Source organism: Eutrigla gurnardus (assembly GCF_963514095.1).
Source record: "Eutrigla gurnardus genome assembly, chromosome: 19".
NCBI classification, from domain to species: Eukaryota; Metazoa; Chordata; class Actinopteri; order Perciformes; family Triglidae; genus Eutrigla; species Eutrigla gurnardus.
Window position 1 is genome coordinate 5186201 of NC_139930.1, and position 20658 is coordinate 5206858.

Sequence of the window (20658 nt, forward strand, 5' to 3'; positions counted from 1 at the left end):
GCGTCTCTTTTCAATGCGACTTTTGTGATCAGATGCACCAGATCAGAACTCTGTGTGTGTGTGTGTGTGTGTGTGTGTGTGTGTGTGTGTGTGTGTGTGTGTGTGTGTGTGTGTGTGTGTGTGTGTGTGTGTGTGTGTGTGTGTGTGTGTGTGTGTCCACCCTTCAATGTGACCTGCTTGATTGGATATAAGTGAAACAGTGGATAAGCGTAATTAATCTCCTATGAGTGATTTTTGCTGCTTACAATTCCTACCTATTAGCATTAGTATTAGCATACTTGCTTTGAGTAAAAGCTCCGCTAATTCAGTGATGAAGCAGTTTGCACCTCTAGGCCATCAGGGGGCGACTCCTCTGGTTGGAGGAAGTGATCCTACATCTCACTTAATTTCTGATCTCAGTAAACATCTCAATCTCTAGTTTCAAGTCTTCCTAAATACAGCATGACATTCATTTAGTCAATTATGGTCCATTTAGAGTCCAACAGACCATGGTGATGGTGATGAACACATTTTCCTACAAATTCTTATTTGTCAAAACTAGAAAAACAATCTGTAAATGTTTCATTTCCATCAGCATTGACTTTACAGGAGTCAGACTTCAGGTCTCAGCTGGGCTCCAGACCCGGTTTTCCTCCTCTGTTCCCTTTGCTCTCCTCAGCAGAGGAACTCTGTATGTGGAAGATGATGGAGACTAGTGTTATCACGATACCAACATTTTGGTACCGGTACCGGTACCAACATGTGTTTCGGTACTTTTCGGTACTTTTCGATACTTTTTCAAATAAAAAGTGAACGCAAAAAATGTCATTACTGACTTTATTTTAATAGAAAATCTTAGAACAATAACATATTAATCAGCAAATAAAATAAAATACCACAAAGACAAGCTTTTCTAATGCACACAATTTTAAAAATGTTAAAATATAAATACAATAATATAATATAAAATATAATAATATAAATAAACCAGCTCTTTTTTTTTTTCTTCCAGAGCTACTTTTGTTAAGAGTGAAGGGCGGTGGCGCTTGCTTTTAGCACTGAATGTGGCTTTTCTTCCTGAGTAAATGACCTGCCGTTCCCTGAGTTCAGTGTGCAGGTCTGGGTGCTGGTCCTTTAAGTGTTTGGCTAAGTCGGAGGTGTTTCCGCCGTTAGCCATGCATGTTTTAAACATCGTTTACACAGTGGTGCATCGGCGTTAACTGCCTCGCCTTGCGCATTTGTTTTAAGCTAAAGTACGGCCATATCGCACTTCGCGGCGCTGGTTTGTCCGCAAGTTGCGCCGTGGTGACGGTCGCAGCAGCCATTCTCCTCTCCGTGCTTCGCTCGCTCTCGCGCGCTCTCTCTCGCGCGCTCTCTCTCGCGCGCTCTCTCTCTCTCGCTCTCTCCAAGCTTTCCTCCTGCTCCGTTTGTTGCTCCAGTCCACGCTGCTCGCTAACTTGCTAGCCGTTTCCTCCGGCTTGCTTGCTTTTTCTTTTTATCTCCCCAAACTGCGGCTCGCTCCTCGTCCTCTCAGCTGTAGTTACAACGCGGTGATGTCACGTGGCGAGTTCGCCGCACTGTTGCGGGCGCTGCCGGCGGCGCTGCCGGCGGCGCTGCAAGTACCGGTCCCGTCTAAATGCAATATGGTACCGTTTTAAATGCCTCAGTACCCCGGTACCAAATTAGTACCGGTATACCGTGCAACCCTAATGGAGACCTACGTTTGATCACACCTCACTGAGATCTGAAGTCAAGGTGAGCCAGGCCACCGCAGCATGTGGTCTGGCTGATCGGATCCCCATGTGGGGAAGTCTGATCTCGGAGTGAAAAGATTTGACAGTAAATGTGTTGATGATTGGATGACACATGGAAAAGAAACCTATAACCACAACCTCTGTGAAATGAGAAGCGTCATGTTTTGAATTAACACCTCCATCAGGTCTGCATTGTGTTTTTGTCCTGATACAACAAAGACAAAGAGAGAAAGTTTGAACTAAGAGCTGATTAAATCAAATAAAGTGCTGCAGCATGTTGGAGGTTCGACGCCCACAGAGTAACACCAAGTCCCCCCTACTATTCCATTTAATCTGATCCTACTGCTTCTACCGTTTGCAGGTAAGGCGCTGACCTTCCTGCTGCTGCAGCCCCCCAGTCCCAAGCTGCCTCCCCACAGCACCATCCGCCGCACCGCCATCGATCTGATTGGCCGAGGCTTCACTGTGTGGGAGCCGTATATGGACGTGTCAGCGGTGCTCATGGGGCTGCTGGAGCTGTGCGCCGATGCCGAGAAGCAGCTGGCCAAGTGAGTCCACGGTCGCACACACACACACACACACACACACACAAGCTCAAATGTTGCTGTTACAGATGTACCACAAAACATGATCTATTTCTGAGTTCTGAATTATGTAAATCAACACCGGAGCTCAACATGTAAAGAAAACAGGAAGAAATCAGCGAATGGTTGGAAGAAAATAGTTCCAACATGAAACGGCTCACAAGAAGGTCTGGATTATGTTGAGTAACCGGATCATGATAGGGTCACATAGCTGTAGAGTTTTTCGGCAGAGGAGGTCTTGCACTGATCCCTGCAATATGTAATATCGTAAACAAGGCTTCTTAATTAAATATGTTTGTCAAGTACCACGTCCTATTTTCTGGTAGAGAAGGTAGACGTCTCTACGGCCGATATCTCCAACAATAGACACCGAAACAATCGGGAATAGCACTACAGGAAAGAGGAAAATATATATTTTGGATATTTTGAGGTGTCCCTTTAAAAACAGCTTTGGATGCTTGCACATAAAAGTCAACCGATTGAAGCGGTACAGAATGATAAATCCACAGTTCCTCAACAGTCCTGGTCCTTGTGTTCAGGAACGGATGTGTTTATTCATTGTTTGTGTCTGGCCGCTCAGTCTTCCCTCTCGGATTCCAGAGTCCAGACATCAGCCTGCTCATAGATACGAACACAAACACACACAGAAACACTCAGGCATCGTAGAGCCGATACGCTGACTTATGGCAGCCAGGCTGTAATCTGATTGCAGGACATTATGATGATGTAACAATGTCTGCGTTGCTCTGACATGCGAGTCCTCCGTCTGTGTTCATGTGTGTTCGTTTTTTTTCCTTATTTTCGACCCCACTATGAAAATGTCCAATCAAAAACTAATGCAGCGCTTTCCTGCTCCTCAGAGGCCGAACCCTTTAGATTTGAATGATCAGTTCACCTTTCCTCAACTGAGATACACGTTGAGTTAGTATGCTGACAGAATTCAGGATGCTGCTGGTGCTGGACCAAGGCCCAGACCAGTGTCGACACGATACGTATCACCACAGCAAAAGTTTTTTCAGATTATGTATCTCTTAATTATCTGGCGACAAACGTATCCTGTGATCTTCGATTGGTTTCTGCTCATGAAAGCAGGCTTTAGGCCACATTAAAACAACCGCTTTACTGATGACGTGTCTCTGACGACGCGTCCCAGTGTGATCGGGGCTTTAGACCCTATATGTCGACAGAGTCCGTTTTTCCTCCTCCATCAACACCGGAGTCAGCAGGTCAAAGGTTCTGGCTGCCTTCACACACTCATAGTGATGTCGTGGTTAGGTTAATGCAGCATTTTGTATCAGTGAAGGTCAGAGGTCACAGAGGAAGGTAATTCAGTGGCATCTTCTCATGTTTGGTATGAAGGTGTGTGTGTGTGTGTGTGTGTGTGTGTGTGTGTGTGTGTGTGTGTGTGTGTGTGTGTGTGTGTGTGTGTGTGTGTGTGTGTGTGTGTGTGTGTGTGTGTGTGTGTGTGTGTGTGTGTGTCGTCCTCCCTGCTCAGATCTAACTGGCCAACATGAGTTGATCCTATTAAGCCTGAAACCTGAGCCGGGTCAGTCTGGTTAAATGAGTATAGATATGTCTGCTGCCACTGTGTGTGTGTGTTTGTGTTTGTGTGTGTGTGTAAAAACATTGCAATCTAATTTTAGTAGAATAAAGAGTGAAGAGAACAGACATCAACCAGTCAGACAAAAAGGAAACATAAAGAAGAGTCTGTTGAAAATCAGATTTTTTTGGCCTTTGACAAACATTGTTTGGTTCCACCATATATGAAATACTACTGTTACTAGATAGTAGTGATAGAGGTAAAAAAATTTAAAATCTATGTTTATTTTTTAAATAGGTTGAATGAAATTGTTCAATGATAATGGGAACAAACTGATTGGAGTGACCTTTTTTGTATATTTATGACTGATGTCTGATTGATTAATGATCTCAACGTTCCTGCGCTCACCCTCTAAATGAGCGTCAGTGTGAGACCAAGGAGCAAACATATGAGTGTAACTCCCAAAATGTGATGATGGCTCTCTGGTCTAACCAAGGCTTCTTCATTAAATAATACATATTTAAAAAAATATATTACAAGTCCTTGGCAGTTGAACATTGTATCAAGAAAGTCACCTGAACTCAACACGTTATGATCCCGGATAATCTTGAATCTTGAAATCAATTCAATGTTTATCACATGACCAGATTTGAGCTAACTGGGGAAAATCAGATGTCATTATCATATTTTGAATATTTGTTGAAAAACATCATATATATATAGAAAGAGAGAGAGAGAGAGAGAGAGCTTTCTGAACACAATGTTGCCATCATCTTGTCCTTTTTTGGGGGGAAATGTTACTTTCAAATGTGGCATTACTAGTACTGTTGGTAGTACTGTTGGTGGTACTGGTGGTAGTACTGGTGGTAGTACTGAAGTAACATCTGCTAATACCTGTCGTAAACAAATACATATCCTTTCTGACCGTGTGTAATTATTAATGTGATGTCTGTGGGTGTGTGTTGTTGCCTCCTGGTGTTGCTGAAGGAAATAGCATGATGGCTGATTAATGAGACACACACACACACACACACACACACACACAGAGGCTGTATTTACATGCAGCTGAGTTGATGTGATGCCCTTTGTCCGTGTGTGTGTGTGTGTGGTTGTGTGCGTGCGTGTGTGTGTGTGTGTGTGTGTGTGAGAGAGAGAGAGAGAGAGAGAGAGAGAGAGAGAGATAATCCCTTTTCAATAGGCAGAGATTTGAAAAAGCTCCTTGTGCTGAAGATTCACACATAAGACACAAGATAGAAACCCCTGTGTTCTCATAACATCACTACTTGAAGCTTCTGAAACACTTCCAACAGCACGCTGAGTTGAATACCATCACATTTATGTCAAAGCATGAACACAGAACATGAAACGTCTCCTTCCTTACCGGCAATAAACCAATCACTTAATTATGGTCTCTTATGCACAAAGCAAAGATAATACATATAGTTTTAGTTACAAGTTGTTGAGGCCATTCTTGTATTTTTAGAGCATTAAAAAAAGATTAATGATTAGTAACTACAAGATAAACACATGCAGCATTCAGAAGAAAATACAAAAATAATTATAAACTAGATAGCGCATGTACAAAAGGAAACTGTAGAAAACGTCAAACTTATAAATTCCATCAGTAAATGGGTCGATAAAGAGTGTTACCTCATCAGATGTCCTACAGCGGACTGGGATTCAAAGGCCTCCTGCTGACCTGAATCCAGACGTGCAGGGATAAATACATCTCTTTACATTGGGATTTGAAAAAATGCATTTGTCATGCAGAGGTAAACCAATGTTTTGGTCATCTCTGTGTCTTGCAGAGATAACTACATATTATTGTCACTATGGATGGCGACTCATGAACACACCAGGAGGTTTCCACACGGAAAAACAAGGATCTGAAACCTTTGTACCGACCAAGGTCCCAGACCGGGTTTCTCCTCCTGGGGATGGATCAGGGATCAATCTGCCCAAAACTCCTGTAGTCTGAGCTTTAGTCGATGAAATCCCAATTATGCCGACACAGTGATGTGGACCAAAACCATGTCAGGCAGCAACCTCCGGTTCTGTCAAGTGAAGCCCATGCCGAAGTGCCTTAAACTTGCATTCTCTCTGCTGGCCATCAGGGGGCGAGTTTATGGTCTCAATCTCTAGTTTCAAGTCTTCTTTAATCCAGCATGATGTTCATTTAGTACATCATGGTCCATTTAGAGTCCAACAGACCAGAAAGCAGGGGATGCTTTAGGGCGGGGCTACCTGCTGATTGACATGTTGCCATCATGGCATTGCTACTACGCTATTGATATAATTAGCTACGAAGCTGACTTTCACACTAAGCTATTAAGTTGACCTTCAGGAGTCCGTCTAAATGGGTGAACACATCATTTGAGCCTCCATCATGACCAGGGATGGAGGAAGGTCGGACCCTGCCTGGCTTTGGCAAGTGGTGCGTCTGTCAATAATAGATCTTGAATTATTAGGACTTTAAAACTTAAAAGCAGGTAGAAATAAGGAATGGAGAAGAGAAAGAAAGAGCTGGAAATGGAAAGGGAGTGTGCATATGGACAGGAGAAGGGCTCAAGTAAACTTCTGTTGTTCATTGGATGTAATTCAGTATAATCATGGGGTTTATCAGTGAAGTGGAGCTACGCTGCACCCTGGAGTCTCCCAGCAGGGTGACGGTTAGACCCACATCAAATGTACATATGTCGCCTGAAAGGTGTGTAAATGAGCACAAAAGCCAGTGAGACGTTTCATTCTGCTGGTAAACCTTCCCGTCTGCAACCCGGTGAGCAAAGCATTCAGCAGGTCGGTCAGTAAACAGTCGGTCGCCTACGCCGTCTCGGCTTCTTGCAGCAGTGACTCTCATCACGTGGTCATGTGATTCACTCCTCCCTCACACACAAAAATCAATACCTCCAATCCTCACCATGTGTATGTGTGTGACTCAGTATTGACTGGATAATGTCAGCGTGATACTGGCTGTGAATGCAGTCATGTTGCCAGGTTCACACACACTCAACCTTGTGAGTGTGTGTGTGTGTGTGTGTGTGTGTGTGTGTGTGTGTGTGTGTGTGTGTGTGTGTGTCTTATCAGCTCCACATACAGTAAATACATTCAGTAGTTTAAGCATTTCAATGTGATCTAATAATCCAGCTCACTTTATTTAGTCTTAGTTTATTTAGTTTAAGTTTTAATTTTCTGGGAAAATTCCTGGTTTTGATTTAGTTTCAGTTCTACTCTCGGTTACTGGTCAGCACCAAACAAACACCTCTCCATATAATGTCATCAGGTACAGCAGCACCTCTGACTGTGACCTCGCTACTAGACTTTTAATTGAACTGACACATTTCCTTGCGTGTGTGTGTGTGTGTGTGTGTGTGTGTGTGTGTGTGTGTGTGTGTGTGTGTGTGTGTGTGTGTGTGTGTGTGTGTGTGTGTGTGTGTGTGTGTGTGTGTGTGTGTGTGTGTGTGTGTGAGTGTGTGTGTTCTCCTTCGGCTGTCATAATAATCCAGATTATTTCATTACATGTTCTAAGCGTTGGTTATTAACCTCAGTGCTTCTCAGCACAATTAGCTCCCAGCCCTCCTGCCGCCTTATATCAACATCGTGACTGTTTCCAATTACAGCCAACCCTCGAAATGAAATTAAACATTTCAATATTGCTGATATATTGCCAATATATTACCAGTATTAATTACAGGTGCTGTAGCTGTGATCTGTAATCAGAGGAGATGAATCGTGCAGCTCGGCCGCCCGTCCACCCATCACTCCCTCCCTCCCCACTCCCTCCCTCCTTTCCTCCCCAGAGTCATTTCTTAACAAGGTGGCCTTGCACACACACACACACACACACACACACACACACAGAGGGGTGTGTGGCCAGCTGTTAGGGTGTGTGTGTCTAATTCCTGTTGCATTGTGGGAGTCCATTATGCCGTCGTCTGGTGAATGGCTCCCATTGACTCGGCCTTGACATTATAAGCTGCCCGCTAATCTCTTCACTCCATATATTAGTAAGGCTCGATCTCTCTGCTGCTCCCTTCTCTCAGTTTAATCTCATTTTCTTTCTCTCTCTATAAAATTGTCTATTTAAATGTGTCTCTCCCTCTTTACATCATTATAAAATCTCTCTTTAAAGGATAAGCTCGTGGTATTCTCTTTGCTTTTCTTCTTGTCAACAAATCCCATGAAAAGACCAACGCCAAGAGTGAATATATCTACTAAGGGTTGTTATAATGAATACTGTGTGTGTGTGTGTGTGTGTGTGTGTGTGTGTGTGTGTGTGTGTGTGTGTGTGTGTGTGTGTGTGTGTGTGTGTGTGTGTGTGTGTTGCACTGGTGACATGTTCCTGCATACACACATAAGGAAGTGTGTACAAGGATGTACAAATACTCACGAGAGCATCACATGTGGTTTAATCTGCAACTAATACGACTTAGAGGTGTGGAATTCAGCCTGACTGACTCCTAACCAGTTGGCAACCTCTGGTTCTGAAAAGAGAAGCCAAAGCTGACCTCCCTTCAACTTGCATTCTCTCTACTGGTCATCAGGGGGCGACTCCTCTGTTTGCAAAAAGAAGACAGATCGCCTGGACGTCTATAAGAAAATGGTCCTACTTCTCTCTTGATGTATTATCTCAGTAAAAATTGTAAACATGAGTTTATGTCTCAATCTCTAGTTTCAAGTCTTCTTCAATCCAGCATGATGTTCATTTAGTACATTATGGTCCATTTAGAGTCAAATAGACTAGAAAGCAGGGGATGCTTTAGGGCGGGGCTACCTTGTGATTGACAGGCCACTTCTTGTGGCCTTGCTACCGTTGCTACCTGGCTACCAATACAATGAGCTACTAAGATGCCTTTAACACTTGTAACAGCAGTGTATTTTTAAATGTTTATAGAAATGAAAAATTAGCATTCAGATAGTTCTGTTTCTATCTAGGTGCCATTGTGTCGGCCATCTTCTAAAACCTGCACCTCTGTCGCCCTCTCTTTCTGTGTTTGTCTCATAAGCTCCAACATGTAAATAATGTCTCTGTCTGTATTTTGGATGAAGTGAAATATATTTCGGTATGGTAATGAAACCTCTGTCTGTCTGTCCCCAGTATTACCATGGGTTTGCCCCTCAACCCGCCGGCCGATTCTGCTCGCTCAGCTCGCCACGCCCTCTCCCTCATCGCCACGGCTCGCCCACCGGCCTTCATCACCACCATTGCAAGAGAGGTGAGCCTGAAGTCTTGGTCACAAACATCCACACAGCAGCTTCGACAAGTCATCAGCCACCACACACTCATGAGTTTTAACTGCAAAGTTGTTTGTTTTGATTTGCCCAGTGTTTCTGCGCCGACTATGGTGGGGGCTTATATATGAGGAAAACATATATTTACAAGAAACAAACAAATGCTTTAAATTTCAATATTTTTTTAAGTCATACAATTTCAAGGGGGGAAAAGGATTACATTTATGAAATTTGTGGAACCACATGTCTTCACTTTGCAAGGTTGGATCAATCTCATGGCACAAAAGTAGTGCAAGGATTGAAAAAGAATATTATTATAGAGCATGAAAGAAAACATGTAAGTGTGTCTTTCAGGAGCTTTGCCTCAGAAATGGCAATCTTTAGGATTTATCTGATATCCCACTGGCAAAATAAAACATACAACAGGTTTAACACGAGGATAAAATATGACGCATACCGCCATCATCATTATGTATAAAGATAAAGAAATGAAGAAAGAATGTGAAAGAAAAATATGTGTTAAGTACTTTCGCCTCACAAATTAAACAGCTGCTTAATTTCTGACTTTAATAATCTTGGAGTTTTCCTTGTAAATGTATGTATTTTTTCTACCTAACATGCTAGGTATTGTATTGATGGCAGTATTGAACGGTTTCAAACAGCACTAGTTTAATGCAGCATGTTTCTCTAATCGCCATGTGTCCTCCTCCAGTAAGGACATGCACCCTTATGTCCTTTTGTTTTCCAGGTTCATCGGTTCAACGCGGCCCAGGCGAACTCTCAGTCACAGCAGAACGTTCACACCACCACTCTGGCCAGAGCCAAGACGGAGATACTGCGAGTGATCGACATCCTGATCGAGAAGATGCCTGGAGACGTCGTGGATCTGCTGGTCGAGGTAAACATTGTTAAATGTCACATGAAGACTCTTCACAAAACAGTAAAGACGACCCATTTGTATGTTTTAGAGATCGATGACCAAAATATCTGCTGAATGTTGAATTCATTTTCTAAAGCTACAACACAAATACCACCTCTTACTATTCCTCTCCTCTCTTCTCCCACATGTCACCTCCTCTCCTCTCCTCTCTTCTCCCACATGTCACCTCCTCTCCTCTCCTCTCCTCTCCTCTCTTCTCCCACATGTCTCTCCTCCTCCTCTTCCTCAGGTGATGGATATCATCATGTACTGTATTGAAGGCTCTCTGGTGAAGAAGAAAGGACTGCAGGAGTGTTTCCCTGCTATTTGCAAGTAAGTGTGTGTGTGTGTGTGTGTGTGTGTGTGTCTCCAAGGGCCACATGTTTCCTTATAAGGTCAGGTCAGTGGGGGTTGTATGGGGAGGCGTAATGGGAAGTTGACCCCTGGGTGTCAAAGGTATTTAAACACATTTAAACATGAATTGTTTGAATGACAGAGAAGTCGGGACAGGTGTTCAGACCTGTTCATAGAAACTGGACTCGGTGGTGTGAAATGTTGGCCCTCAAAGAAAAGAGCAAGATGCTGTAATTGTTAAGACATGGGCATATCTTTCATAATGTTCATGTGAGAAATGACAAAAGGGGGAGGGGCAGACGTGGCCCACCTTGTTTCGCTGCTTTAAGTGTTCCACCAGTAGGAATTGGAATGCAGCACCTTAGGCCATCAACACTGACATCCCCTTCTCCTTGTCTTTACTTGTTTTGGTGGTTGGTGTATTAACATTATGTTTGTTGACCACGTTTTCAGGTTCTACATGGTGGGTTACTGTGACCGTAGTCACCGCATCGCTGTGGGAGCTCGCCAGGGATCAGTGGCCCTCTATGATGTTCGTACTGGGAAATGCCAGGTACGTTCCTCTACAGCAGCTCATCTCAGCAGCTCTGCTGTTTCTAAGCAGCTCATTAGTGTCTCATTCACTCCCAAGTCAAGCTTTCACCTGCTGGCAGTTTCATTTGTCCTTCAGTCTGTCTGTCCATCTGTCCATCAATCCACCCACCCATCCATCCATCCATCCATCCATTAATCAATCCACCCACCCATCCATCCATCAATCCATCCATCCATTAATCCATCCATCCATTTTACCATCCATTCAGCCATCCATTCATCCATCCATCGATTAATCAATCCATCCATTTTACCATCCATCCATCCATCCATTTAACCATCCATCCACCCATCCATCCATCCATCCATCCATCAATCCACCCACCCATCCATTAATCAATCCATCCATTCAGCCATCCATCCATCCATTAATCAATCCATCCATTTTACCATCCATCCATCCATTTAACCATCCATCCATCCATCCATTTTGCAATCCATCCATCCATCCATTTAACCATCCATTCAGCCATCCATCCATCCATCCATCCATTTTGCAATCCATCCATCCATCCATTTAACCATCCATTCAGCCATCCATCCATCCATCCATCCACCCACCCATCCATTTAACCATCCATCCATCCATCCATCCATCCATCCATCCATCCATCCATCCATCCATCCATCCATTTAACCATCCATTTTACCATCCATCCATCCATTTAACCATCTATTCAGCCATCCATTCATTTAAACATCCACTCATCCATCCATCCATTTTACCATCCATCCATCCATTTAACCATCCATCCATTTTACCATCCATCCATCCATCCATCCATCCATCCATCCATCCAACCATCCATCCATTTAACCATCCACTCATCCATCCATCCATCCATTTTACCATCCATCTATCCATCCATCCATCCATCCATTCATTTAACCATCCATCCATCCATTTTACCATCCATCCATCCATCCATCCATCCATCCATCCATCCAACCATCCATCCATTTAACCATCCATCCATCCATCCATCATGAATTTGTCCATTCCCCATCATTTTATCCAGCGTTTTTTTTTTAATATTTTCATTAATTATAATTTTTCCTGACCTACCTTTGAGTTCTTCTGTCCATCCATGACCAGGACCTGTAACGTGTAACGGCAGGAGAGCGGTGGCAGACATGAGGGCAGTAACAATGGGTGTAAATTAAGGGAAATGAGGAGAACAGAACGAGGGAAACAGGAGTGGAGTTTCGTTGTCTCTCCTGATTTTTTTTCTCTCAGTAATTGATTAATAATGAAGCAGTGACTCTCTTAATCAAGTTTTTTAGTTCTTTTTGCACGTTCATGTTAGATTGTATGAGAGATTGTGTAGTGTATGTGTTTGTGTGTATTTCTGTGTGAGTGTGTTGGTAATTTGCTGCGTATTGATTTGCAGTAACCTGAGCAGTCTAGTCTGGTGGAGGGGGTCATTTATATCTGATAACAGCACTGGCCCCCGTTCACCCCACATTTAGTTTGATTGTGTGTGTGTGGATTTATTTCCTTTCTCAGTATGAAACACCTATCACCTTCATTAATAGGGATGGGTTACAGCGATATGAAAATGTTGTGTCATGATTATCCCGCCAAAATAATTGGGATTCACAATATCATCCCAATAATCATCAAGATATGCTTTAAAATGACACTCAAACATACTGGTATCACTTTTCATTTTGTTAAGAAAAAAATATTTGATTGTGTCACAAATAAGATGCAGATCTTTTTTTAGTGAACATCCGCTTAAGTGCTAAACAGTGAAATAATCATAATTGAGATGATTATAAAGCTTAGGGTCTCCCTGCATAAATACAATATAAATACATTTATTTGTGTATCCTGTATGTTTAAATCCAGCTCTATTTTTCACTTTTCTTCCATGATAGTGAGCTACACAGCTTTTTCAAGTCACTCGTGGTGATATTTACAATTATGACTATAATGGAAATTCAACTTCTATTGTTGTGATTGTTTTTTGTAATCGTGATTCACAATATTATATAATATATATATTAAAACATAGTGGTGACATCACCAGCCTATCTGCATGGATTGCCATTTTGATGTTTTTTCTAGCTCTAGCCAAGTCGTTTTACATAAACCTAACAAACCAATATGAAACATATTCATTCAGCACTCGGCCTCACGGCGGTTGAAAATAATTCCAAAGGAAACCACTTTTCCAATATAGAGATAAAGTTGTAAAATATATGCAGAAACATGTCAAACTGCTTCAGACGCTTTTGGATTAACAGCAAAATAAAATTGGCTGAAAATCAGTGTCAAACATTCTGCTCCTGATATAAACAATTAGTGCAAAGTCTGCACGATGAGCCGAAGACCGATTAATGAATGGGTTAAACGAAGGAAGAGAGGAGGTGAAGCAAGGGACGAGAAGAGGAAGGAGATGAGAGTTTTTGTTTATAATCTGTGTGTGTGTGTGTGTGTGTGTGTGTGTGTGTGTGTGTGTGTGTGTGTGTGTGTGTGTGTGTGTGTGTGTGTGTGTGTGTCCAACTGTAGCTACCTTGTCCCTGCATGACCATCTGCCACAGCTTTGATCAGGCTCCGTGAACAGCCTTTTGTCAGCTGCATTACTCTGTGTGTGTGTGAGTGTGTGTGTGTATGTGAGTGTGTGTGAGTGTGTCTCCAGCTGCTTGCTCTGCTTCTTTAACAGACTCTACTGAGTCTACTAATTGAACACAAAGAAACAATCTGACTGATCTTTCTCTCCGTCTGCATCTGTTTCTCTCTGTGACCCTGAGTTGCCGCTCTGTAACTGAAGGTGTAGCTCTGCCTCACGTTTAACACTCTCTGCCTCACGGTTAACACTGAACATCCCATCTGAAGCCGGGCAGTGTGGCCCGCCGTGAGAGAGCAGAAAACTTGGAGAAAACACAAAATCTCAGTGTGTCAGTGGTGTAGCCCTGACGTGTAGTTACGTCTTTGAGGGAGTGCATGTTAGCTGTTGTGGCTACACGTGCAGCTTCACCGGGACGCCTCATCGCAGACTTCAACATCGTTAGTATCTGGTCCGTCACCAGGAGGGGCTCGGACATTAGCAGACTTACTACAATCAGAACCTCTAATCTAATATGTTGCTGATCTTTGTTGGGTCTTAATAATAAAATAAGAAAAATCTGAAATATATCAAAACTAAATATTCCTTCAAACTCTTTGCATTGTAAGCACTAGTGCAGTGCCATTGGCCATTAAGAGTGGGTCAATTACTTGTCTCCAATAGGTGCTTGCAGGGAAAAGCTCATTTAGAAGGGAAGGGAAGAAGAGTTTGTTTGTAACACGAGAGATAGATTGGATGAGCGGTTCTGGTTTTTCCTTGGCTTCTAGTTAGATTCCTACTTAACTCAACAAACTCAGTTAGCTTGGTAACAAGTTTAAATTCCACTTCCTGTTTGTTTGTTTGTTTGTTTGTTTGTTTGTTTGCCCTGACCCACATCCAGCTTCCTCTGTATTGACACTGTGTATTTGCATTAGTATTTTCAACTGAAGCCAACATACTCCTTAAGCTATCTACACCCATTTATTAGCATTGTTAGCATTGCCATTTGGGGCCAGCATACTTGGTTACCCAACCTGTTCTCACTTCCAAGGCATCAATGAATGCAGCTTGGTCAGTACTCTTGGCATCAGACACCGACGTTCATTTAGTGAGATGGACGTCAATACATTCATCCTGGAGAACGCTGTTGACCGTGTAAAACTATGTCATTATTGACTTTTTGTCATTTCAGTCTCGAATTGTGTTGATACGTACATTTATTTTGAAAAGACACTATGCATGTAACGAGCATACAATGACCTGCCGTCAATGACATGTCCAAGTCATGTCCAAAAGTGCCTCTAGAGGGCAACGTAGAGTATCGTAGCTTGAAGATTTGGAGCTCTGAAAAAGCTGCGTTATTTGATGCATTGGAGTGAGAACGTGTTTTTTTTTTTTACATATTTATTTATTTTATTATACAATACACTTGAATGTGTCTGAATGTTAGAAAAAAATAAAGCAAATCAAAGAAATAATTTTTGAATATATAAATGGCAATTTTTTTCTCCTTGCGCACAAAATGTGTGCCGAAACCGTAACCCAAGAACCGAGGTACGTATTGCACCGTGGGCTAACCGTATTGTTGCACCCCTACTAGCCACAACCACAACAACAGATAATTACGAGTTAGCTTTCATTATTGAAACCAACAGAGTGGGTCACCCACCTGTTACACCACCTGTAGCCCGTTGTTAGCATTGTTGACAACCTTGTTGAAACAGCGTTACTTTGTTTATTCTCTTTGGGAACAGTATGGCACAGCACTTAGCTCAGTCGTTAGCATGGCTGGCATCCCCCTGTGTGATTGGGCTCCTGGCATAGCTTTCAAGGAGTATGAGGCTGTCTAATGGCTAAACGGGTGATTTACTACGTGTTTGTTTGGAAGGCCCAGCCTCCCTCCTGCAGTGTACACTGCCAGCCTTGCCCCATGTGGCCTGTAGTACACGATGCAGCTCAATGTAGCAGACAGGACAACAAACATTGAGAGAATGTACTTGAATATGCAATGTACACCTTGTGAGTTTTCACATGCCTTTATTATGGCGATCCCATATGATGGAACCAACGTCACTCAAACATCTAATATACAAATCTGTGAATGATGAGTCTTTCTATCAAAACATCCTTCAATTGGGTAACATCATCTATTGTAAGAGGAGGCGGAGTTTAACAGCCCTCACTCAAAGGGGAGGGAAATAAGACGGGATGACCCTCCTGTACACACACACACACACACACACACACACACACACACACACACACACACACACACACTCTCTCACACTCATACACACACCCACACACACTCTCACACACACCCACACACACACACTCTCTCTCTCTCTCTCTCTCTCTCTCTCTCTCTCTCTCTCTCTCTCTCTCTCTCTCTCTCTCTCACACACACACAGACACACACACACACACAGACACACACACACACACACACACACAGTCGAGTCCCCCAGGCGTCAGGTGTATTGAAGTACAGAGTGCTGTAAATGGTTTCAGTGTGCTTCACTGCTCTCTGATAGGCTGATTGATTTGGTAGTCGGTCCACCGTGACACACACACACACACACACACTCACTGATCAAAATATATATGAAAGCATCAATATTTGATGCACATTAAACATTTCTACTTTGCAAACTGTTTCTCTCTGTACATACATATTATTTTTATCTGCTCCTTTTCCTTTAAAAAAAAAACAGGTTTGTTGTTATCTCATATTCTAAAATGGTGTAAATTAAGTTTGAATTAGATGTAATCCTGTCCTGCTTATAATGAACTGGGCTTGCTTCTTGCAGGCTGCACTCTGATTGTACAACAGTTTTCATGTAACTGTCAACTGCAAAATTGGTCTCATATTTCAACCTAAGAGGAGACACAGCATGGAGCCTGGACTGAACCACCGGGATACTTTTTTGCAGGCAATCAATGAATAAATTCATACATTTAGGAAAGCCATTATAAGTTAATTTCATTACATTTAATGATGCATTAATAATCACATTACATTTTACAATGATCATATTATTTCCTGAATATGACTTTAAATGTATAAACATGAATATTAATAATTAATTAATTATTTACACAGGCCACCTCACAATTAATGCGTGTGCTGTTTCCATTTCCTTCACAATTTGAAGCCATTTAAGCAGCGTGTCACCTAACAAAACTAGATGAAACCTGGACTGTCTGGGCCGTCAGTGTGCTTAATTGCAGATCACATGACATGGTTCAGCTACATATTCATGCATTTGTAAAATGTTACAAATGTACTACAAGACTAAAACTTCAAACTCATATCTTAAGATATTTCATTTGAAAGATCTTATAAAGAATAATACGACACTCGTTATGTGGTAGTCCATTCGTTATTCTGTATTTTATACATTTATATGAAGTGAAAGATATGAGCCCATAAAGTTGAAAGCATTTACTGTTGTTCTGGTAGCCAACGGTGTGTAAACACTTATGTGTTAGCCAGAGCCACAGTGTTATGCATTGCTTTTGTCTACTATATCATACATATCTGCTTTGTAATCACATATCTTGGAATCCCTTGAGAAAATGGCTAACGGTTGTTATAGGCTAAGTAGCCGCTTAGCTGCAGCACATTGCCATTTTTGGAATTGAGTCTCAGTCTTTGTTGCGGTCTGTAAACACAACATTCAAAGTTGGCTCCTCCTCCCTGGCTCAGTGACAGTGTCGGTGTCGGGGTGTTTATATGTGCTCGTAATATGCATGTCTTTTCAAAATAAAACTTCCATCTTCACAGGAAGTTAGGTTTCAGGCAACAAATCTAGGAAAAGAGCAAGTTGATGTTAACCTGACTGACTAAGGACTCAGTTGACTAACGAGAGGCAAATAATTCACCTGACTTCATGAAAGTCCTGTATGTTTGACCCATGAAGCCCCCCTCCCAGACCGTCTCACACGTTGTACTACGTCAGTTGCTCAACTAGCTGCCGTGTTTGACACATCGGGAGTGAGAAGGTGTTGTCACCAGTGTGTGAAAGCGATACCAGATTCACGCATACTTCATTATTTGCCTAATTCACGGCGTCCAGTGAGTCTACTTGAGTCTTTGCATTGACTTTGTATGCAATAGTGCTGCGTGAAAAGCTTGCTTTGCGTTTGGTGTAAAACTAACAACAATCAAACAAACAAATCAAACCATAATGTGTTTGATTTGTTTTGGACTTCTGTCACTTTGACCAATCAGAGTACAGAGCAATCTGACGCCATTGTTTACAGTCACTCGCTGATCAACTGTAAACCATGTCGATGCAAAATAGAAATGAATGAATTGGTAAACACAGATATCATGTAGTCTGAACCAGGCATTAGACGTGCGCTTAGATCGGGAACCTCGTTGCTACGGTTTCAAGAGGTTGACGTCCAGAAACATTGTGAACACAGCAAAATAAGAAAATACAGGCGGAAGGCAGCATGTCTGCAGAAACAAACCCCGCCACACACTTCTAGCCACACACTAAAATAATTGGCCTTTTCTTCCCCAGCAAACACTGCTGGAATCTAATAGGATTTCCCCTAAAAGGAGGAGGGAGAGAAGGAATTAAAAAGATGAGATTTTCATTTCATTGCGTTATTTTTTTTTCTGGTTTAATCGCCAAAGACGGGTTATTATTTCATGGCCTGGAAGCCTGAGGCGAATCATCTTAATCTCATCTGGAGGTGAGAGTTTGTAATCCCAGTTGCAGGCAGAGGCGTGGCGGGGATTTCTGGGAGGGCGTTTATTGCGTTACACACCCCGCATCTGGTGGGACAGTTTATTGCGTTACCCACGGCACAGCGTCGCTTTATTTCGTCCCCTGAGTTCTGGAGGCGCGATGGCAGCATCTGTTGGACCAGAAGCTGCCCCTCATCTGATGGAATTATCTCGTCCAAACCAAACACTTACTGTCAAGGCAAATCTGGGCGCCGCGGCAGAAAAACTAGTTTTTCTGAGATGCCTCGTGAAATTTCAACAAGGACCGAAATTTGTTTTTCATTCTCGTCTTTATCACAAAACAGGATTTATTGAAGTCTGGGTTCGAACCTCAAACTGCTCATCAGCAAGAGGAGTCGTGTGCACAAGTCAAGTTTTTCCATCCTTAACTACCGTCAGTGATGAGCAATGATGCCGTTGTTCAAGGGGTTCTTGTCGCCGTTGTTTTTTTAATAAAAACACTTTGTTACTGTCTGTGAAAAGGTTGTATAAAACCTCAATAACACAGTGTCATACTTCATACACTAATGAAATGTGGTAGAGATTTGGACCAAACACTCAGCACACAGTCGCTTTCTGTCACAGTGCCGTCAATAACAAACCACTTACAGGAAGGCTAGACATGATGAGCCTGTAGAGCAGGAAGTTCTGTATTCCAGACAGGAAAATCTCTTTCTTTCTCTCTTTAAGAGAAAACAGAAATCAGTTTGCATTCAGCAAAATGAATAACGCAGGAAGCCTTCGGGCTGCTTATGGAAAAGTCCGGGGCCTGTAGATTCCTGGTGGTTCAGCCGGCAGAGACCAGCATTTACAAAAATGAAAAGATGCATCAGAGTTTAACAGAACGTCATCTGTTAACGCCTTTCCACAACAAATCTATAGTTTGTGTTTGTGTTTATTTAATCCGTCGTGGGATTAAAATGGTTGGAAGACAAAAAGAAGGACTTGTGTGGTTGTAATGGATTCAAACGGGGCTAATGAATGAATGACATTAGCAAGACGCTATCGTTTAGCTGCCCAGAGCTCAACCACGACCGTCTAATCTTCCCTGCAGTCTTTGTTTTGTGACCTTCACCCATTCCAATCCACTCCGTGATCACTTTCCTCCGTCTGTATCTACATTCGTATCTCTGCATTCTTTACTTTTCCCTTCAGGTGCTTTGTGCTTGCAGGTGAACGATGGCGACCTTCGTATTTATGGTGGCTCTGATTGATCGAACAACTCGGACAGATGTGAAAAGAACGCAAAATATCACACCTGTTCCGAAAATTTGAATGACGGAGGAAAAGCCTGCAAAACATGACTGACGTGTGGTCAAATGTATTTTTAAATGTGCAACTTGGATCAAAGACCCTTTTTCATATTCATATAATATCCCTATTGTCCCTTAGTACAAATCTGATCAGGTAGATATAGTAAATTACAGTGGGTGTAGTAGAAATAACTATTTATATTCATATCTCATGATTAATTTATCATCTACTACTCTGTACAGTAGGGGGACTGTTCACTTCCTGTCCAGATAACAGGGAGAATATTCATAGAACACCCTCATCTGTGGTGTTACTGGTTGTTACCACCAGTTTACTGCGGCGGCTCTAGAGGCCCAGGAGTTTTACATCATCATGGCGTCGTCAGCGAGGGGAGTCGCGTCTCCTTCCTGATTTTAGGCTGTGGTGAGCACGACGAATGAAGCCGATCCGTCGGCCTTTCACACATTGACGAGTGGTTGTGGAAACGGTCCTCCCGATCTCCTGTTTCCGATATCAAGCTTCATTATTCCTTTATTGTATTACACAAAGCAACACACTCACACTGAGCTCAGCACTCCTTCGCTTATAAACGGCACGTTTACACAGTGTAGCACTTTGGCTTTTAATAAGGAGAACTAATGACATTTTCATTAGGCACAACAGAGATCGCTTGCATCCGATTTCTGTTTTCATACAAAGCACTTTAGATGCTCCCATTTCATAATTAATATGTGTATAGTTTTACAGTTGTAGCTGTTGTATTCATATTTGGTTATTTATTTATTATTATTTATAAATTTTCTTCTGATGGAACCTTACTCTCTGCGAGCAGGGAGCTTCTCTGTTTTGTTTTGGGGGGTTTTCTTCACTGTATGTGACCTGGAGACAGATTTGAACTGTAAACACACTAAGAAATGTCTTCACCAAATGTTCCGCTGAGCCTGTAAAACTGAGAGGAACCAGTTTGTACGAGTTTTCAGCTCCTGTAAAAAGTCTGCGTAGTTAAATGAGTCACTTTCTCTCCGTCTCTCTAGAACATCCACGGCCACAAGGGTCCCATCACATCGGTGTCGTTCGCCCCTGATGGCCGTTACCTGGCAACGTACTCCAACGCCGACAGCCACATCTCCTTCTGGCAGGTGAGTGACGCACACATGC

At 42.5% G+C, this 20658-nt stretch overlaps 1 protein-coding gene across 2 annotated transcripts in view; it reads left to right on the plus strand.

The window, feature by feature from the left end:
- wdr7 (WD repeat domain 7) overlaps positions 1 to 20658 on the plus strand; it is a 113945-nt gene that overhangs the window by 86337 nt on the left and 6950 nt on the right. For both annotated transcript variants that reach the window (XM_084035283.1, XM_084035284.1), the window contains 6 exons: positions 2095 to 2281; positions 8953 to 9070; positions 9835 to 9984; positions 10256 to 10338; positions 10813 to 10912; positions 20535 to 20639. In XM_084035283.1, the coding sequence (XP_083891409.1) occupies positions 2095 to 2281; positions 8953 to 9070; positions 9835 to 9984; positions 10256 to 10338; positions 10813 to 10912; positions 20535 to 20639 (743 nt within the window). The remainder of the gene's footprint in view (positions 1 to 2094; positions 2282 to 8952; positions 9071 to 9834; positions 9985 to 10255; positions 10339 to 10812; positions 10913 to 20534; positions 20640 to 20658) is intronic.